The 16,885-nt window shown below is 37.0% G+C and overlaps 1 protein-coding gene across 10 annotated transcripts in view; it reads right to left on the minus strand.

Annotated features, from left to right (window-relative positions):
- The window catches only part of TP63 (tumor protein p63), a 231,123-nt gene that overhangs the window by 101,748 nt on the left and 112,490 nt on the right, over window positions 1-16,885 (minus strand). The window contains exons 1-2 of one of the 10 annotated variants that reach the window (XM_019463499.2): window positions 3,019-3,130; window positions 2,551-2,605 (exon numbers count right to left, since the gene is read on the minus strand). The exons of 7 other annotated variants lie outside the window; for them this stretch is intronic. Coding sequence is in view for 1 of the 3 variants with exons in the window: in XM_019463497.2 (XP_019319042.1) it covers window positions 3,019-3,060 (42 nt within the window). In the remaining 2 variants the exon portion in view is untranslated. Of the gene's footprint in view, window positions 1-2,550; window positions 2,606-3,018; window positions 3,187-16,885 lie in introns of those variants that run through there. 2 more of the 10 variants (XM_019463500.2, XM_019463497.2) reach the window with 2 other exon arrangements.

Genomic DNA, 16,885 nt, shown 5'->3' on the forward strand with positions numbered 1-16,885 from the left:
TTCTGTCTCTCTTGGTGTGAAAGAGAAAAAGGTTCAAGTAAGTCAACAGGACTCACTTATCCACCTATACCTCTCTCTACGACAGAGAGAGAGAGAGAGAGAGAGAGAGAGAAAGAGAGATCAACCCCGATTTATAAAATGAGGTGTTTCTGTATAGGAGCCTTGAAGTCCCATTTACTTCTAGAATACTGGAACCCATTCACTAAAGTACCTTTCCATCTTCACACAGGAACCCAGACAGACATTTTTAATAAAAATGTCCTAAATGTCCTTCTAAGGAGGAGTTTGGAAGTCTCTTTCTGTTTCTCTTTCTCTCTCTCTCTTGCACGCACACATGCATGCACGCACACAGCCCAGTTTTGTTTTTTGTTTTTTATTTTTGTTTTTTTGTTTTTTTTGTGGGGTTTTTTGGCAAGAAGGTTGAACTGAAACTTAATCTGTGAAGTATTTCCCTTCTTTTGAGACTCTTTCTCCAAGACTGAGACCAGTCCCAGAGGCAGGGTCATTCCGCGCCTGACACACCAGAGTGGTGCTTCCTTGAAGCCTCTTTCCCTTGTAACCCAAGGGAAATTCTGCCTGTTACATCCTGCCCATGTTCTCCTCCCTTCCAGACCCTTTCACTAAGTGTTCACTAACAGTTTCCCAAAATCTAGCTCTGCTTGGAGGGAAAAAAAAATTGCAAAGATGTGGAAAAAGGGGTAGAGAAAGAACAGTGTTCTTACATTGTCTTTATCAACCCAAAGAAGCTACTAGGAAATTAATTTTAAAAACTATTTGAAGTCAGAGAATGGGTTATTGTTTCAAACTAATTTTCATTCTCATGGGCAGCCAGATGGCTTTTATTCTTAACCTACCCAATTTTTAACAATTTTTGTGGGATAATAGATCACTCTTTCTGTATCAAGGGTTACTAAGAAACATTATCTTAAGATAAATTAAGAAACGTTACAACTTTTATATTAAATTCCCGGATTCTCAGGGCCATGAGGTCCCAGGATATTTTGTATAGTCAGATATAGAATTGCATTTTTTACGGAGGACTAGATATTAAAACATAACACTATACAGCAAAGAAAGCTGTGCTTAAGTAATAGAATGAAAATCAAGCTATAAAAATTATGCATAATATACACATTATTGGAAGGATATACAATTCACAATGGCAACACACAAAAAGAGGCAAGAAGTTAGAGAAATTCAGCCATATTTTTTCATAGATATCCTCTATACACATTAAAAGCACTCTAAGAGAAAACAGATCACTTGGGCACCTGACTATACACATTCACCTAAAGTTTTGAAAAACGCAAACCATGAAAAGGTATTTTCTCTCATGATAAGGGTGCTACACTCTCACATATGACATGACTCTTTTGCCTCCATAAAAGGCAATCATTCCTACAGATTATTTTCTATGCACATTTACACAGTTTTTTCCTTCATGAGAAATAATCATTACTTTCCACTTGGCATCTTCATACTTTTCTTACAGATATCTCTAAACCACCTTTTCTTTCTATCCCTTTCTACTTGGACCCAAAGTCAGATCCCAGCCTACTTATAAATATGCGTGTGAAATAGCTCCTTAACAAACATAAAGTCAGATATGAGATGACCGGCAGACCACTTATTTAGTAATGAAAACTTGCCAAGGTGGGATCAATCTTTAAAGTCACCTCCATTTTTTTTTTTTTTTTTTTTTTTTTTTTTTTGGTTAACTGTTTGGTAACATTTTAAGCTAACTTTCAATGTTAAAGCCAAACAAGAAACTCAAGTTTCTCCACTGAGGACGAGCAAGCCTGCTTGAATGTTTTAAAGGAAAATAGGCACTTCCTTTTCCTTCTGTAGATAACTCGATATTTCCCCTGCTATATTTACACAGTTCAGGTGTCTAGACAATAGCATGGTCAGTATGACAACGCAGGCCCTGCTTTGCTGCCCTTTGTGCGATTCTTCCTTTTGCCGTGCACACCGAGTCCTATGCACTTTGTTTTGATTTTTAAGAAGCTCAGTTTGAGTCCTCCAGTCCTCCAGTCTACTTTTCCAAGCATTCCCCTGCAAGCATTTTCATCTGAAACTGAACTCACGCTCACCACCCGTCCCCCCCTCCCCCAATCTGATTAGTGTCAACACAGCTGCCCTATTCTGAGGAATGTAAACTAATATTGTTGTTAGACCTCCCTCAACCATAGGAAACTTCCTCAAAGCTTTATAGTCTCTTCAGGAGTTTTTTTGTTTCCCCATATATCCATTTGCCCAGTGGTTTAAATCCCTGAGACAAATTTGAGGAGAGATCAGAGAGCCAAATCATCAATTCCAATCCTATATGCTATGATACACATTTGCCACGTACGCATGTATAAATATTTAATCATGCATTGCCCAAAAATAACTTTGTAATTACACAGTGAAAGTCTTAAGTCAATCACCAGACAATAGGAACATTAGTGAAGTCCCCTGAAGATTTTCGATGGGTCTCTGGATTGATAGGATTCAAAACAAAGATGGCTTAACAAAAAAAAAAAAAAAAAAAAAAAAAAAAAATCTCACCTGGATTATTTTGAAAAAGCTTCATTTGCTTTTAGGATGAAGTCTGGAGATAGAACTGAGAACTTAACTGAGTTAAGACACAGTCAACTAATTTATCTTACTGGTACGTGAGCACACAACAGAGGAGTCATTTCAATGTATCTAGCAGAATGTGAGCTTCTCTTCCAGTCTGTTCTTCCAAAAAGGGATTTTACAAACTCCTGCATATTGGGTTTCTTCAAATACATAACATTACCCAGTTATTTCTCTTTTGTCTTTTCTCCTATTATTTCATCTCCCACTTAAAGGAAAAAAAAAATCTTACAGTCACCACAGAAAACATTTACCAAGAAAAGGAGATTCCTATACACGATTTGCAAAACCATTACATTGGGTGACCAAGAACCACAAATATGTAAGCTTTTGTTTAAAAATAAAAAAAGTGAAAAAAGCATCTCTAAATGGAGTGCTAAAATCTAAAATCCTTACCTCACTAAATTGAGTCTGGGCATTGTTTTCCAGGTACAACATGTTAGCAGTAAGATTGATCAATGCCGCTGTCCTCTCTTCTGGCTCCAGGATTTTGCCAACCCCCCCACCCCCTCTGAGACCCTGACAATAGGAATCTACTAAGAAGATAACAGAACTCAAGTCCCTCTCTCTCTTTCTCTCTCTGTACATAATTTTAGGTTCCCTAATATATACCCAACTATAGGCATGAGGGGGCGGGACTCTTGTCTTTACCTGTCCAATCCATCAACTTCCACCTGGAGTCCTCACTCCAATGGAGTGAGGCCTCTCCCATCTCATTAAGTAGTTAGAATTCCTTATCACCAATCTTTAAAAGAAAAAGAAAGAAAGAAGAAAAAAAAAAAAACAGGAGAGAGACAGGTAAAACTTTCCCTTGTCTCTTTCACAAGAAAGTGCACTCTCTCCTGAAAACAAAACAAAATCTCCCCAAACAAACCACAAACCTGTACCACCACCAGGACTTAGAGAAGGCATTTCAGAAGGTTATTTTACACTTTGCAACTGAAAAGTAAAACTTCAGGGAAAGCTTTTGGAAGGCCTTTTTTTTTTTTTTTTAAACTAGATGTGGAGTTTTAAGAATGACTACACAAAGTTAGAAATTAGGAAGAAATACTCAACTCCATGGTTATAGTTCCTCAATGTAAAAATTAAAATCCACTGCCTGATAGCTAAAAAGTTTTTAACTTATTCTCCACAGAGAAATAGTTTAATACAAAGTTATGCCAACATAAGCCATTGGATTTTTCAGAGTATAGTTAAAGATCAATTTAAAACGTTTGGTCCCGTTAACTTGTAAAGACAAACATCCATATTATGTACAGGAAATAGAAACCCTGGGAAAAGTGCCCATTTTTTTTTTTTAAGCTCTTAAAAGGAAAAAAAAAAGCACTGCTTCTTTCCATCATTATTTCTTGGGACATGGAATCAATACAATAGCTTATCTATTTGAATATTTATTTTCTCTATTGTATGTAGTTTTCATTAATGCTCAATTACAATATTTTTTCTATAAATGGATAATAAATTTTAAATAGAAAGAGTAAATCTTAAAGTTTGAGAAACCAGTTAGCTCTGCCATAAAATATATTTATATAAATACATAAAAACTGTATGGTAGAATCTGGCCTAACCTTGGTTACCATAATGTAGTGAGGATGAAATGCACCCTGATGATTATTGTTTGATTCACTAGAATATTCTTGTTACTGCTGAGTATTCTATGTAATTCAATTAGATTTATATCAAAACACCACTCCCCACCCCCCACTTGGAAAGCCATGTCCCTCTGTATCCTGCCTGAATGGTACAACTGGCAAGACAGCTGGAAGTGGATATTTAGGTTTTTTCCAAAATTTAGGGGTGCCTGGGTGGCTCAGTCAGTTAAAAATTGATTTCAGCTCAGGTCATGATCTCATGGCTTGTGAGTTCGAGCCCTGCATCGTGCTCTGTGCTGACAGCTCAGAGCCTGCCTGGAATTCTCTCCTTCTGCCTCTCTCTCTCTGCCCCTCTCCCACTCATGCTTGTGCTCTCTTGCTCTCTCTCTCTCAAAAATAAATAAATAAACATTAAAAAAATTTAAAAGATAAGATGACTAGAAGAAAATTAGAAGCCAGGCTACATCAGTTTATAAACTTTAGAAATAAAGTGTGCAAATATATTCATAAACTTAGATTTGCCTCCCTTTTTACTCCTATTTTGCACCCATTAAATACATGCACATAAAGGATGATGTGATTATTGGCACACTTATTTTAAAGCCCCTAGTCACTAATATTTTTTTGAAAAATATTTTCAAAAACATCATTTGATCTCAAGAGTCCAAGAACATGACAACACTCTGTGACACTACAAATTTATGTCAGACATAATGTTCATTTTTTTCTCTGAAATATTGGGAAAAAATGACTTCTTACTGCTTGTAATGAACGACATGAGCTCTGGGTACAAGGGAAAAAAAGAGAGAAGAAATTACTTACAGAACACAATTATAATTATTTGCACCATGTATTTAAATTCTACACCCACTGACAGCTTCAGAGTCAACAGTGAAGAGCCGATTGTTGCTTCCTTAATCTGTGCTCTATTCCAGTGATTCAAAAACTTGGGTGACCCTGAGAATCATCCAGAGTACTTCTTAAAAACAGATTGGTGGACCTGGTCCCAGAGCTACTGAATCAGACTCTGCAGGGATGTGACCTCTACAGCTGTATTTTGTGCAGCTCATGAGGCATTTCTGAATGAGTCAGGCTTGGCAATCAATGCTCTAAAGTAAATGCCATTAAGGATAACTGCTCAGAAAGTCAATATTGGATCATTTTTTTTTTTACAATAATAGGATAGCATAACTATTTGAACCCTAAATCTAGGCCTCACAGACTCAAATGTTGATAATATTCTATCAATATGTAAACAAATGTCATCTTTTACAAAATCAAAAGATTCCCAGCAGGATTGGATGGACTGAAATGCCAAATTATTTCTATTGACCACCTCAGCCTTTAGCATAATCAAGTCTGAGGACGATGGTCTGTATCTAACATAGCTACTAAGATTCTGGACAAAATCTAAGCCATGTGTATCTTATCTCCCTATCTGCCACTGCTGTTTGGGTGCTCTGGGTAGCTGAGGGGAAAGAACACAGGACTGGGGGTTACAGGAGTAACTAGGAGATACAGGTTGTAATCCCAGCTCTGTCTTTAGTTAGCTCTGTGCCTTTGGGGCAGGTCACTTAACCACTCTGGATTCAGGTTCCTCATTTGTGAAATGAGGGGCAGAACGAAATGATTTCTAAAGACCATTACAAAGATAAGAGTGTCTGTCCATAATCCAAGGAAGGAAGTGATTTGGAGGGTTATCTGCATTCTTCTTTTTTTTACTTGTATATTTTATACAACAATCTGTGCATCTCCAAACTGTATACTTGAAGCAGTCAGGTTGTCCAGACTCTAAGATGCTTAAACGACCTAAAGAAAAAGGTACAATGTATTGTGGGGGGAAATCTGTGTTTTTAGCTTTATGTAGCCTCCTGATAAAAAATTTACTAATAGTTACCAATTCATCTAAATTTGAACTTAGCACAAACATTTCCGTAAAAGAGTTAACCAAAGTGCATCAGATGTTTGATTTCAGAATTGGAATATAAATATCAGGCATTTCCTTAAACAGATTACAGAGAAGCAACAATGCCTTGCACTCCCCCACACAACAATGCTTATCCTTGCATCTCAAAGGTTTAGTAATGTGCATTAATTTTCCTAATGACTTAGTGATGTATGTAAGTATCATTATCCCCATTTTGCAGATAAATAAACAAACTCAAAGGCTTGAAGTGGGGTTCCTGAGTCCTCAGGAGTCAGAACAACTGTATTTAGCTCTCATAACTTTCCATTCTCAGCGCTTTCACTCAGATTCTTCAAAGATTCATGACCTCAGAATGAGCGGTGAGTACATTGGTGGAAACGTCATTGTTGTGAATCCAGTGCATTGGGAAGAGAAGTCACCCAAGATGTGGGATCAGCATGTATGCTTTCCTGAAATACTACTGTTTACATATTGTTGAAGGTTCTCCTTAACAGTTATTCATGTAGGAGCTCTTTGTATATTATAGATAATAACCCTTTGTCATAAACATTGGAAATACTTTGTTGTGTGCTGGTGTATGTCTGGTCTTGCAAACTTTATGTGGTTTTATGGGTTGCTTTCTGGGGTAGATGAATCCTAATTTTTCTATAGTCAGATTTATCAATTTTTCCCTTATGACTTACTATTTTTCAGAGTTTGAGAGGCCTTTCCCAGCCCAACATTATAAAATTCTGCAACCATATTATCATCTCATATTCTTAAGGCTTTTGATGTGTTTTTTACATGCAAATTGTTCAATCCTTTGGAGTTTATATTGGTATAAGAAACAAATGAAGATCCTCTCCCTCCCAGAATAGATAACTTACCTTTTTCATTTTACCAAATTTTTTTCCTTCTGATTTGACATGTAATCTTTATAATATACCAAATATCAATGGCTCCATTTTATACCTCTATGGAAGCAACTATATAAATCCTTGAGACACTTAAAACATTTGTTTGAATTTCTTAATCCATTCTGTGTGAAGCTGAGTAGGGAATAACATGGTACCTGCGACATTGTAAAAAGTAAAGAAAGAAAAAAAAAATGGGAGCAATTTTGTGTTCCTGGATTTACGTCTGCTCTCAATGGTTGGAGGTAAGTTAGGTGTAGAGGGTAGGGAAATGCTTAGGTTTCATGAAGCTACAAATTGGAGACTGGTGTTGTAGTGGGTTCCCTTATGAAGCCCTCAGTTCTATTGAATAGAGAGAAAAGAGAAGTTAAAGAGGTTTGGGTAAATTTGGCCAGATTTAGGTAGACATTTATTAAAGTAAACACAGATTGATGACCTGTTTTCATAGCAGCAAGCTGAGACTCCAAGAAAGAATATTCTAAATATTCTAAATATTCTGATTGTAAACACATTGAGCTTTCTATGCGTTAATGACAAATCTACCTGAATGAGGTAGAAAAATGAATATCTAGCAGTGTCCCTACTTTCCCCCTTCCCTTTAGAGCCCCACTCCCATCACTGTATCTTTCCTAACCAACAGCCCTGACCATGTCACTTCTCAGGATGCCCCTATGCCAATGGAACAAAACAAACTACAGTTGAATCCTGAACATGGGTTTGAACTACACAGGTCCACTTATTTGCAGATTTTTTACAGTATACTACAGTAAATGTACTTTCTCTTCCTTATGGTTTTCTTAATAACATTTTATTTTCTGTAGTTTACTTTATTTTAAGAATATGGTATATAATACATACAGCATACAAAATATGTGTTAATCGACTGTTCCGTCATCAGTAAGGCTTCCAGTCAACTGGAGGCTATTTGTAGTTAAGTTTTAAGGAAGCCAAAAGTTATATGCAGATTTCCAACTATTGGGGGACCAGCACCTGTTACCCTCATGTTGTTCAAGGGTTAACTGTACTTCTGCAGACACTCAGGGCCCTTCACAGTCTGGCTCCAAGCAATCCTCTTAGCCTCCTTTTCCATATATTCCACTCTGCTTGCCACATGCTGGCCCAGCTGACCATTCTGCCCTTTTGCTCAGTCTGGTTCCTCAGTCTAGAATGCTTTCATTTCTTTACCTGATCAATTAATACATTTTCTTCTTCCTTAAATGCCACCTGCATGACGAATTATCCAATTCCCTAAGTTAAATCTTCTCTTATTTTATAAGAATACATATTTAAAAAGTAATAAGATACTATCTTACTAGGTAAAATTTTGTATACTTTTCTATCTCCCCCAGCAGGTGTGAACTTTGAGGTTGGAGTACATTTTTTGTTCATCATATTACATGGAAGGTCTAAAAGCTTAACGAATATAAGTTCAATTGAACAGTTTAATTCTGTACGAAAGAATTAGAAGGTTAAATAGTAGATTCTTTTACTCAAAGTATTTATTAGGACCCAGAGGCATTTCCTGTGGGAATCAATACTCAGTATCTAATTAAAATTGAAAAGAGAAAAAAAATGATGCTTTCAATCCAAGTATAGTACTTCAAGTTCTTAATAATTATTTGTCAAAAGGAAAATTGTCAGAATAATAAAACTGCTAGCTAAAAATGATTGGGGTTTTATAGAACATGTGTGAAAGCTAAGAAATGTTGGGACTTTCCAAGCTGCCACAGAACAAAATCAATTAGATCACTTCAATGCCAGCCACCATAAAGGATGGCCAACACAGGACACCCCAAGTAACTTTCAGTGATCTTATCCGTCCCAAGTGATTTCATTTTCCTCCTGCTCTGGAGAGGTGAGAAGAGTTAGCATTTGTAGAAGCTACTGAAAGTCACTTAATTAATTCACCAAATCAATGCTCTCTTTATTCTTCAGCTAAATTCTAAAGCAAGATATAAGATCACATCCATTTTGGGGCCACTAGCTAGACTCTGAAAAATGAGTCTTACAGATGTAGAAAGGGAGCCAAGTTCTGTCCTAAATCTTTCAGATGTACTCAGACTATAATGTTTTATTTTTGTAAACTGTCAAGTAAAACGTAAAATGGTGACATTGTACTCTTTGTATTTTTAATGGGGTAGGTAGTCTTCAAAGCACTTGATATATAGCAAACTTATTTTATTCTCATATGAAATTATGATTCAGGTACTGTTATTATTCCTATTTCACAAATGAAGATGAAAACATTGAAATACAGACAAAAACTAAGCGATGAAATCAAGATTAGAACCTATATATTTTGACCCCCAAATCCACACAAACCCTGTGCCATTTGAGATTACATCTTCGTATCTCTTCCCACCCCAATATTTAACCCTTCTTCAATGTCATGTTTGTAGCTCCTTTACCAGATGCTCCATTCTATGATTATACTAATAACAGTATTGTTAACCACTTCCCCCTATTTAGATAGTGCCTCACTTTGGAAGGATTCCAAAACAGTCCAGGTAAATAGATGTACAAATGCACAAAGATCGTCTCTCCTAGCACTGTTTTTAATTTGCATTTAAAATTTTGAGATTACAAAAATAATGGGGTATTTAGAAGCAAAAAATTAAAAATTAAAAATTAAATTTAAACACCATCTGTAAGCATAATTCTCAGAGAGAATTATTAAGACTTGCCATGATCTTCTTTCTCTGTTTATGTATGTATTCTATAAACAAATTTAGAATCATATAGAGAATATAGAGGGAGAACATATATAGAATATCTATAAAGAATATAGATATAATATAGTATGATATAATACATATATACATATACATATTAGTTATCATAGTATTATGAGCATTTCCCATGTTAAGTATTTCTAACATTAAAAGTTCTGGGTCAGGGCACCTGGGTGGCTCAGTTAGTTAAGCACGTGACTCTTGATTTTGGCACAGGTTGATATCATGGTTTGTGCAACCCCACATTGGGCTCTGCACTAATAGTATAGAACCTGCTTGGGATTCTCTCTCTCTCCCCCTTATCTCTCTGCCCCTCTCCCACTTTTGCTTTCTTTCTCCCTCCCCCCTCCCTCTCTCTCTCTCTCACTCTCCTTCTCTCTCTCTCTCTCTCTCTCTCTCTCTCAAAATAAATCAGTAAATTTTAAAAACAAGTAATGGGTCAAAGGTTATGAACTTAAGTTGCTTGACGGGTATAGAATCACATTGTTTTCCAAAAAGGCGGCATCAATTGCATTTGTAGGAGGATAAGGACCACAGTACTACGGATTATCTTTTCTAATTTTACAAATAAAAAAGAACTATTTTCTTTTTCTTTTTACTTTTTTTTTTAGCGTTTATTTTTAAGGGAGAGAGAGACAGAGTGTGAGCAAGGGAGTGGCAGAGAGAGAGAGGGAGACACAGAATCTAAAACAGGCTCTAGGCTCTGAACTGAGAGCACAGAGCCTGATGCGGGGCTTGAACTCACGAACCAGGAGATCATGACCTGACCTGAGCCGAAATTGTAGGCTTAACCGACTGAGCCACCTAGGCACCTAAAGAATTATTTTATTTATTTATTTATTTATTTATTTATTTATTTATTTATTTATTTATTTTTTAGCATTTATTTTTGAGACAGAGAGAGAGAGAGCATGAACAGGGGAGGGTCAGAGGAAGAGGGAGAGGGAGACATAGAATCTGAAACAGGCTCCAGGCTCTGAGCTGTCAGCACAGAGCCCGACACGGGGCTCAAACTCACGGGCTGCGAGATCATGACCTGAGCCGAAGTCAGACGCTTAACCAACTGAGCCAACCAGGCGCCCCTTATTTTCTTATTTTAATATCAATCCCCTAGATTATGAGCAAGATTAAATATATTTCAATACATTTATTAGCCCTTTGCATTTCTTCTTTAAATGATGTGTTAACATCCTTTGCTTTCCCCTCCAATCTCTACCCCAATGGAACACTAGTGTTTTCCTCATTAATAATATAAGGAACATTTTTGTCATATATTTTCCAAGTTTCTTTCCTTTTTTAGTATTATACATATTAAAATAGGAACTCTGATTACTTTATTACATAAAAATCACTTCTTTTATATCATCAATCCCAGAACTTAGAGGTAACCACTGTTAATAGTTTGGTACATTCTCTTCCATAGATACTAATACTCCATACAACTCTGTACATAAGACAGCATACATTAAAGATGTATTTGTTAAGTATGCATGTATGTGTCTGTGTAAACATATGTGCATTCCTATTTTTTGAAGTTATTAACATGAATACTCAAGTCATCACAAGTATTGTTTGAAACGCTGTTTTAAAATTGCTGTATGATGTTGTTGGATTAATTTAACCATTTTATAGTAATTGGGCATTCATCTGCTTCTATTTTTCTTTAACACTATAAAGCAAAAAGTACTACATTATGAATTAAGATACATTGTTAGAAGCTGGATTATTCAATGTAAAGACATTCAGTAGCTTAAGGGCCAACAGATAATACTACATTCATTTCCGGACATTATACCAGTTTATCTCTAGACCGACTATATAAAACAGAGTTTACCCTATTGCAACATCATTGTCATTAGCAGCTACTATTATTTAAACTTCTTTAGTAGGTTAGAGCAAAAATACAAAAAGCAAAATTAATTTCCTTCTATTGCTATTATACACTATTCATTAAAATGAATATATTCATCTCCATCCCCGTTGACCGCTCTGCTTTTGAGAGTGCAAGTCTTTAAATCAGACTAAGTTGCATTTGAATACTGGTGTGTTCACTTAGGTTTTTAGAACCTTCATCTATAAAATCAAAACATCATGCCGTATTATAACATTTAGCTTCCTAACCAATTCTATAGCAGTACTTAGTTTACACTAGGGTCTAAATAGGTTTCAGTACCATTTTATTCTTTTATTTATTCCTATCTGTAGTTCTGAACATGGCTACTGAATATCCTTTATAAATTCGTATTTCCATAAATACTAGATTTCTTAGTGTTTCAATAGATCATTTAAATCAGACTATCTTTCATTCTTTTCCTGTCATAGCCTCCAAATGGTTGCTGCCAGAGTAACTGGTCTATAGTCAATTGTCAGCTTGGAATAGTGGAAAGAGCCCTGGAATCATCAGCAGAAGACTGGGGTTTAGGTCCCACCTCTGTGATTTTAAGTGAGTCCCTTTTTTTGAATATTTTATGAACAAATATTCATTCAAGCCAATTGCATAACATGTCACCCTTCTTTATGGTTCAATACTGAGATATATCCCAATACAATACCAGCTTTTAAATAATTTACCCTACCTAAAACCCTAGAAAGGCAGCCCATCTTGCCTTTAAGCATCATGCATGAAAGGGTATCATCCTAAGAGTCATGGATTTTGGGTTAAGTTCTGGCTCTGACAGTAGATTGATTATATTATATAAAACAAGACATTTCCCTGTCCATTTTGCAGTTTCCAATCTGTTCATTGGAGTTAGTTTTGTTATATATTTGGCACCCTATCTTATTATGATTCTAGTTTCCTTGAAGTTTGTGTTTGTCTATTTAACCATAAATCTGAATTTTACTATTGATGAAGACAGACAACTTCCCTATCAACTTTACATCTCACATCTTTTCCTTGTGGTATTTCCTTCCTAAAAAGCCTGTGAGGCAGTTGATTCTACAGACAAGTTGATTTCTATCAACTTTCCAGCCATAGAGATTTTAGGCTTCACTTCTAGTTCCTCTATTTTTCTTTCCTCAGCAGGAATATTAGGTTGGGTGATGGATGCCTCATTCTCCCTGGAGGCTGTACTTTGAGGCAACTCAGCTTTCTTTCTTACGTAAATTCTCTCCACCCTTTCCAGGAAAAAAAAAAAAATCCCTAGGCAAAATAAAAAGGAGGTGTATTTATTTTGGAGTCCTGGATGATCTCCAGGGAATAATCATATTTTGCCTCTGAGAATCCCAATGTCCTTTTAGGGTTTCAAATCACTGGTCTGCACTCACCATTAGTTACAGGATATGTGTTCAACTGGTAAACCCAGTACAGCTCCAGGAAATTGAATGGAGAAGTCACCAGTTTGTCACTTTGGGAAAATATCCATGAGCTCATCCATGAATCTCCCTCCATTATATCTACACCACCTTTACTTCAGAGACTGTGGTGGATGAATTAAACATTCTTGGAGCCCTGTTTCTACTCATTCTCTCTTCTACATTATTCACACTTGCACTATGTCTACATCTGAAGTACGAAAAAATGGTGTATGTAAATGTGATTTATATATATTTTTAAGTTTCACTTTATGCACCCTGTGACTTGCTATGTGACCTTGACACCTCTCTGGAAGTACAGTCCCCTGGAAGTACAACAAGGGGTTGGCCAATTCTAATGGGATTTCTAAAGTCCTTTCTTGGCCTGACATTCTCCGATTCTCCATAGGCTCCTAAGGGGCACTAACTTCTCTCTTACTATGCAACTTAGATAAGGTCTGCTTGGGCAGAAAACAGCTGTTTATCACAAAATTCAACAAGGAAAGCTACTTTTAAAAAATAAGTCAGAATGATTGAGAGAGAGAGAGAGAGAGAGAGAGACAGAGAAAGCCTGAAGACCTAGCTGGATACAGGATCACTATCCCTGCCACCTCCAGGAGAGGGGTGGAGATAATTTAGGCATGACAAACCATGGTGTTTCTCAGAATTGGCAAAGCAGCGTGTACTGGCTGCTCTCCCAGGCACCAAAGTCACCAGACTGCTGTAATCTTCATTCTGTGACAACAGGCCATGGGAGAAAAAGTGCCCGTCACTGGAACCCATTTCCACTCATTCTAAGTATAGGGCATAGGAGGCCCTGGTCTAAAAATAATAGTGAAAAAGGCATAAAAATAAAAACAATAATAAAGTTGAAAACATGGTTCCTGGTATCATTTTTGCCCCAGGCACCCTGAATAGAGAAGAAAGTGAAGCATTCACAGAATTGGAAGGCAGGACCTAGTAAATAAGGTCTGGAGGTAAACCCTAGGCATTGTCTACAAAAATGGAAAACCAAATCCAACTTTAAGAGTACCTAAGGGGTGCCTGGGTGGCTCAATTGGTTAAGTGCCCAACTCCTGGTTTTGGCTCAGGTCATGATCTCACAGTTCATGAAATAAGCCCCACATTGGGCTCTGTGCTGATAGTGTGGAGCCTGCTTGGGATTCTCTCTCTCTCCCCCTCTCTCTGTACCTCCCCCGCTCATGTGTGCTCATGCACATGCTAGCTCTCTCTCTCTCTCTCAAAATAAATAAACTTAAAAAAAAGAGAGAGAACCTAAAAATGTTGTGGTATAAACCCCATGATGAATTTTGGCTTTAAAACAGTCTATCTTTCTATCTAGGATAGTCCTAATTGCATATTTTATTGACACTCTTATTAATGGGCTAACAAGGATGCAGGAGTTTGGAGTTTCGCAGTAAGAACATTAGATATTAATGTTCAGAGCATGTAGCTCTTATATTTCACAATTTTGCAGCTCTGTGCACCCTTACATCTCTATTCTCTCCAGCAGGCAAAGTCAGGTGAGCTCTTCAACACCCATATAACTTGTTTCCTCCGTTTTGTTCAACATCTGAGTGTCCACTGTGTACCCAGCATTGAACTGGCACCTGTGGATCCCATGTCTACTCTAGGCATCCACTTATCTCAGCTCTAAATGGCCCAATCCTGGAAATACCTGCATTATTATAGATCTCATCTCATTATTTTTTGTTCTGTTTTCATGAATCTCACACTAAAATATGAGCCTGAGGGCAAGGGTGATGCCCAACTTAGTTTTGTGCTCCGTGCGGCTTGGACAGAGTACATAACAGGTATTCAAATTCTGTTCACCAGGTGACCATTCTGGTTCAAGCCTTGAGATACATCTGTGAAGCAGTCATGGCCTTATTACACCCAATTCTCACATGTGGAAGCCAGGTTACAGAGGGGTTAGATGCTATATTCAAGTTTACACACAAACTATGCTTAAGGCTGCATGTGCTCCTGTGCAAAAAAGACTGCCCTCCCACACGCAGGCCCCAAGAAGGGGAGGAAATCTAGTCTCAGAGCAAATCAATCTGTTTATATGTTCAGCAGGAGAAAAAGAGAGGTCCCCGTTTCCAGAAATGACTCCCCAAGATACTCGTTCCCACTTAGCAGTTTTCTTCTCCTTAATGTTGATCTCCTGAGGTTCCTACTGTCACAGACACAATAAACTGACTTAGTTCCAGTTTCCCAAGCCTGATTCACAACTCGATTAAAAAGTGGTGCAACCAAGTAGGTGTGCCTCTGTGACCCAGGTGGTTAAGCCAGATCTTCTGGCCTACAGAGGCCGCTGGTTTGATTTTGTAAGAACACATTACCTGCATTGATCATTAACTGGATAACTCTGCAGCAGTTGTCACAAAGAGATTAAAAAAAAAAAAAAAAAAAAAAAAAAGGAAAGGAAAGGAAAGGAAAAGAAAAAGAAAAAGAAAAAGAAAAAGAAAAAGAAAAAGAAAAAGAAAAAAGACCCAGGAGTACTGCATTGAAAAAATATAGGTAATTTCCAGTAAAGACAGGAATTTACTTTAGGATTAAAATATGTGTTGCTTAAAAGTAAAGAAAAACAAAGTATTAATAACTTCCTAATAATAATGCAGAAATCATTTCTTCAGCTGGAAACCAGTATACTTCAAATTGTTGAGTTCAAATCACAGAACCATGTGGCAAAGTCAGGTTCCATTATAAATAACCTGAACAAATGCTCATCCCTCCCCCCCCCCCCCCACACACACACAAGGTACAGAACAGCCCCAGTAAAATAAAAATAAAGGTGGGGCTCTTGGGTGGCTCAGTCGGTTAAGTCTGACTCTTGGCTTCGGCTCAGGTCACTATCTCATGCATGGCTCGTGAGTTCAAGCCCTACATCGGGCTCTGTGCTGATAGTGCGGAGTCTGCTTGGGATTCTCCCCCTCCCTCTCTCTCTGACCCTCCCCTGCTCACACTCTGTATCTCTATCAAAAGAAATAAAATAAACCTTAAAAATTTTTAAATAAAAAATAAAATAAAATAAAGCTGTGTAATTATTTGTAATTCAGTTCCTAAATGAAGCTAGTAGTGGGTGGACTACTCTCATCTTAATCAAAAGCTTATCTCTATTCTTTTAATTATTCCTTTTTATTCACTGGGTTTTATGATTTAGATAGATTTTCTTCAAGTTAAGGGATTTAAGCTAGTGCTGAAGGGCCAAGTCAATGACAGTGTAAGTGGTGTATCCTGAATCTATAAGTGAGATTACTACCAAACAAGAACCCTGAGGCTTCAATCTGAGCATCTCTTTAAAAGACAGATTCAGCATCTTGTCTCCCAACTGATTTCTCATTGGCGTATATTCTTTCAATTTTTGTTTAGCAACCAGAGTCAGTTCTTAGTCATGGTCAATAGCTAGAAGACTATGAAGGTAGATTAAAACTCATGCATGATCCTCAAACCATCAGACCTCCTCCCCTTTATGCCTCCACTGTTACTCTAGAGGGAAACAGGTCAAAAATGCTTATCGGTTCACATCACTGGGAAAATTGTCAAACTTGAGTTTTACCTCCTCTCCCTTCCCAACTGGGAAATCTAAACAGAAAAATAAAAGGCAAGGCTTTTAAAATTTAAATAAACATTAATTGATTTAATTATATTCTAAGGTTAAGTCATAGATCCGTTTAGGGTATGTCAATGCTAAAAGGGATGTTAGAGATCATAGGTTGAGACCATTCTGTTGCTTCTCATACACACCTGCACCTATACACATTTCATTTCTAATATTAACTGAATACTTCATTGCACATGGTCTTAAAATAAAACCAAAGT

Source organism: Panthera pardus, unplaced genomic scaffold, assembly GCF_024362965.1.
Source record: "Panthera pardus isolate Hobbes unplaced genomic scaffold, ASM2436296v1 HiC_scaffold_16, whole genome shotgun sequence".
Classification (NCBI taxonomy): Eukaryota; Metazoa; Chordata; class Mammalia; order Carnivora; family Felidae; genus Panthera; species Panthera pardus.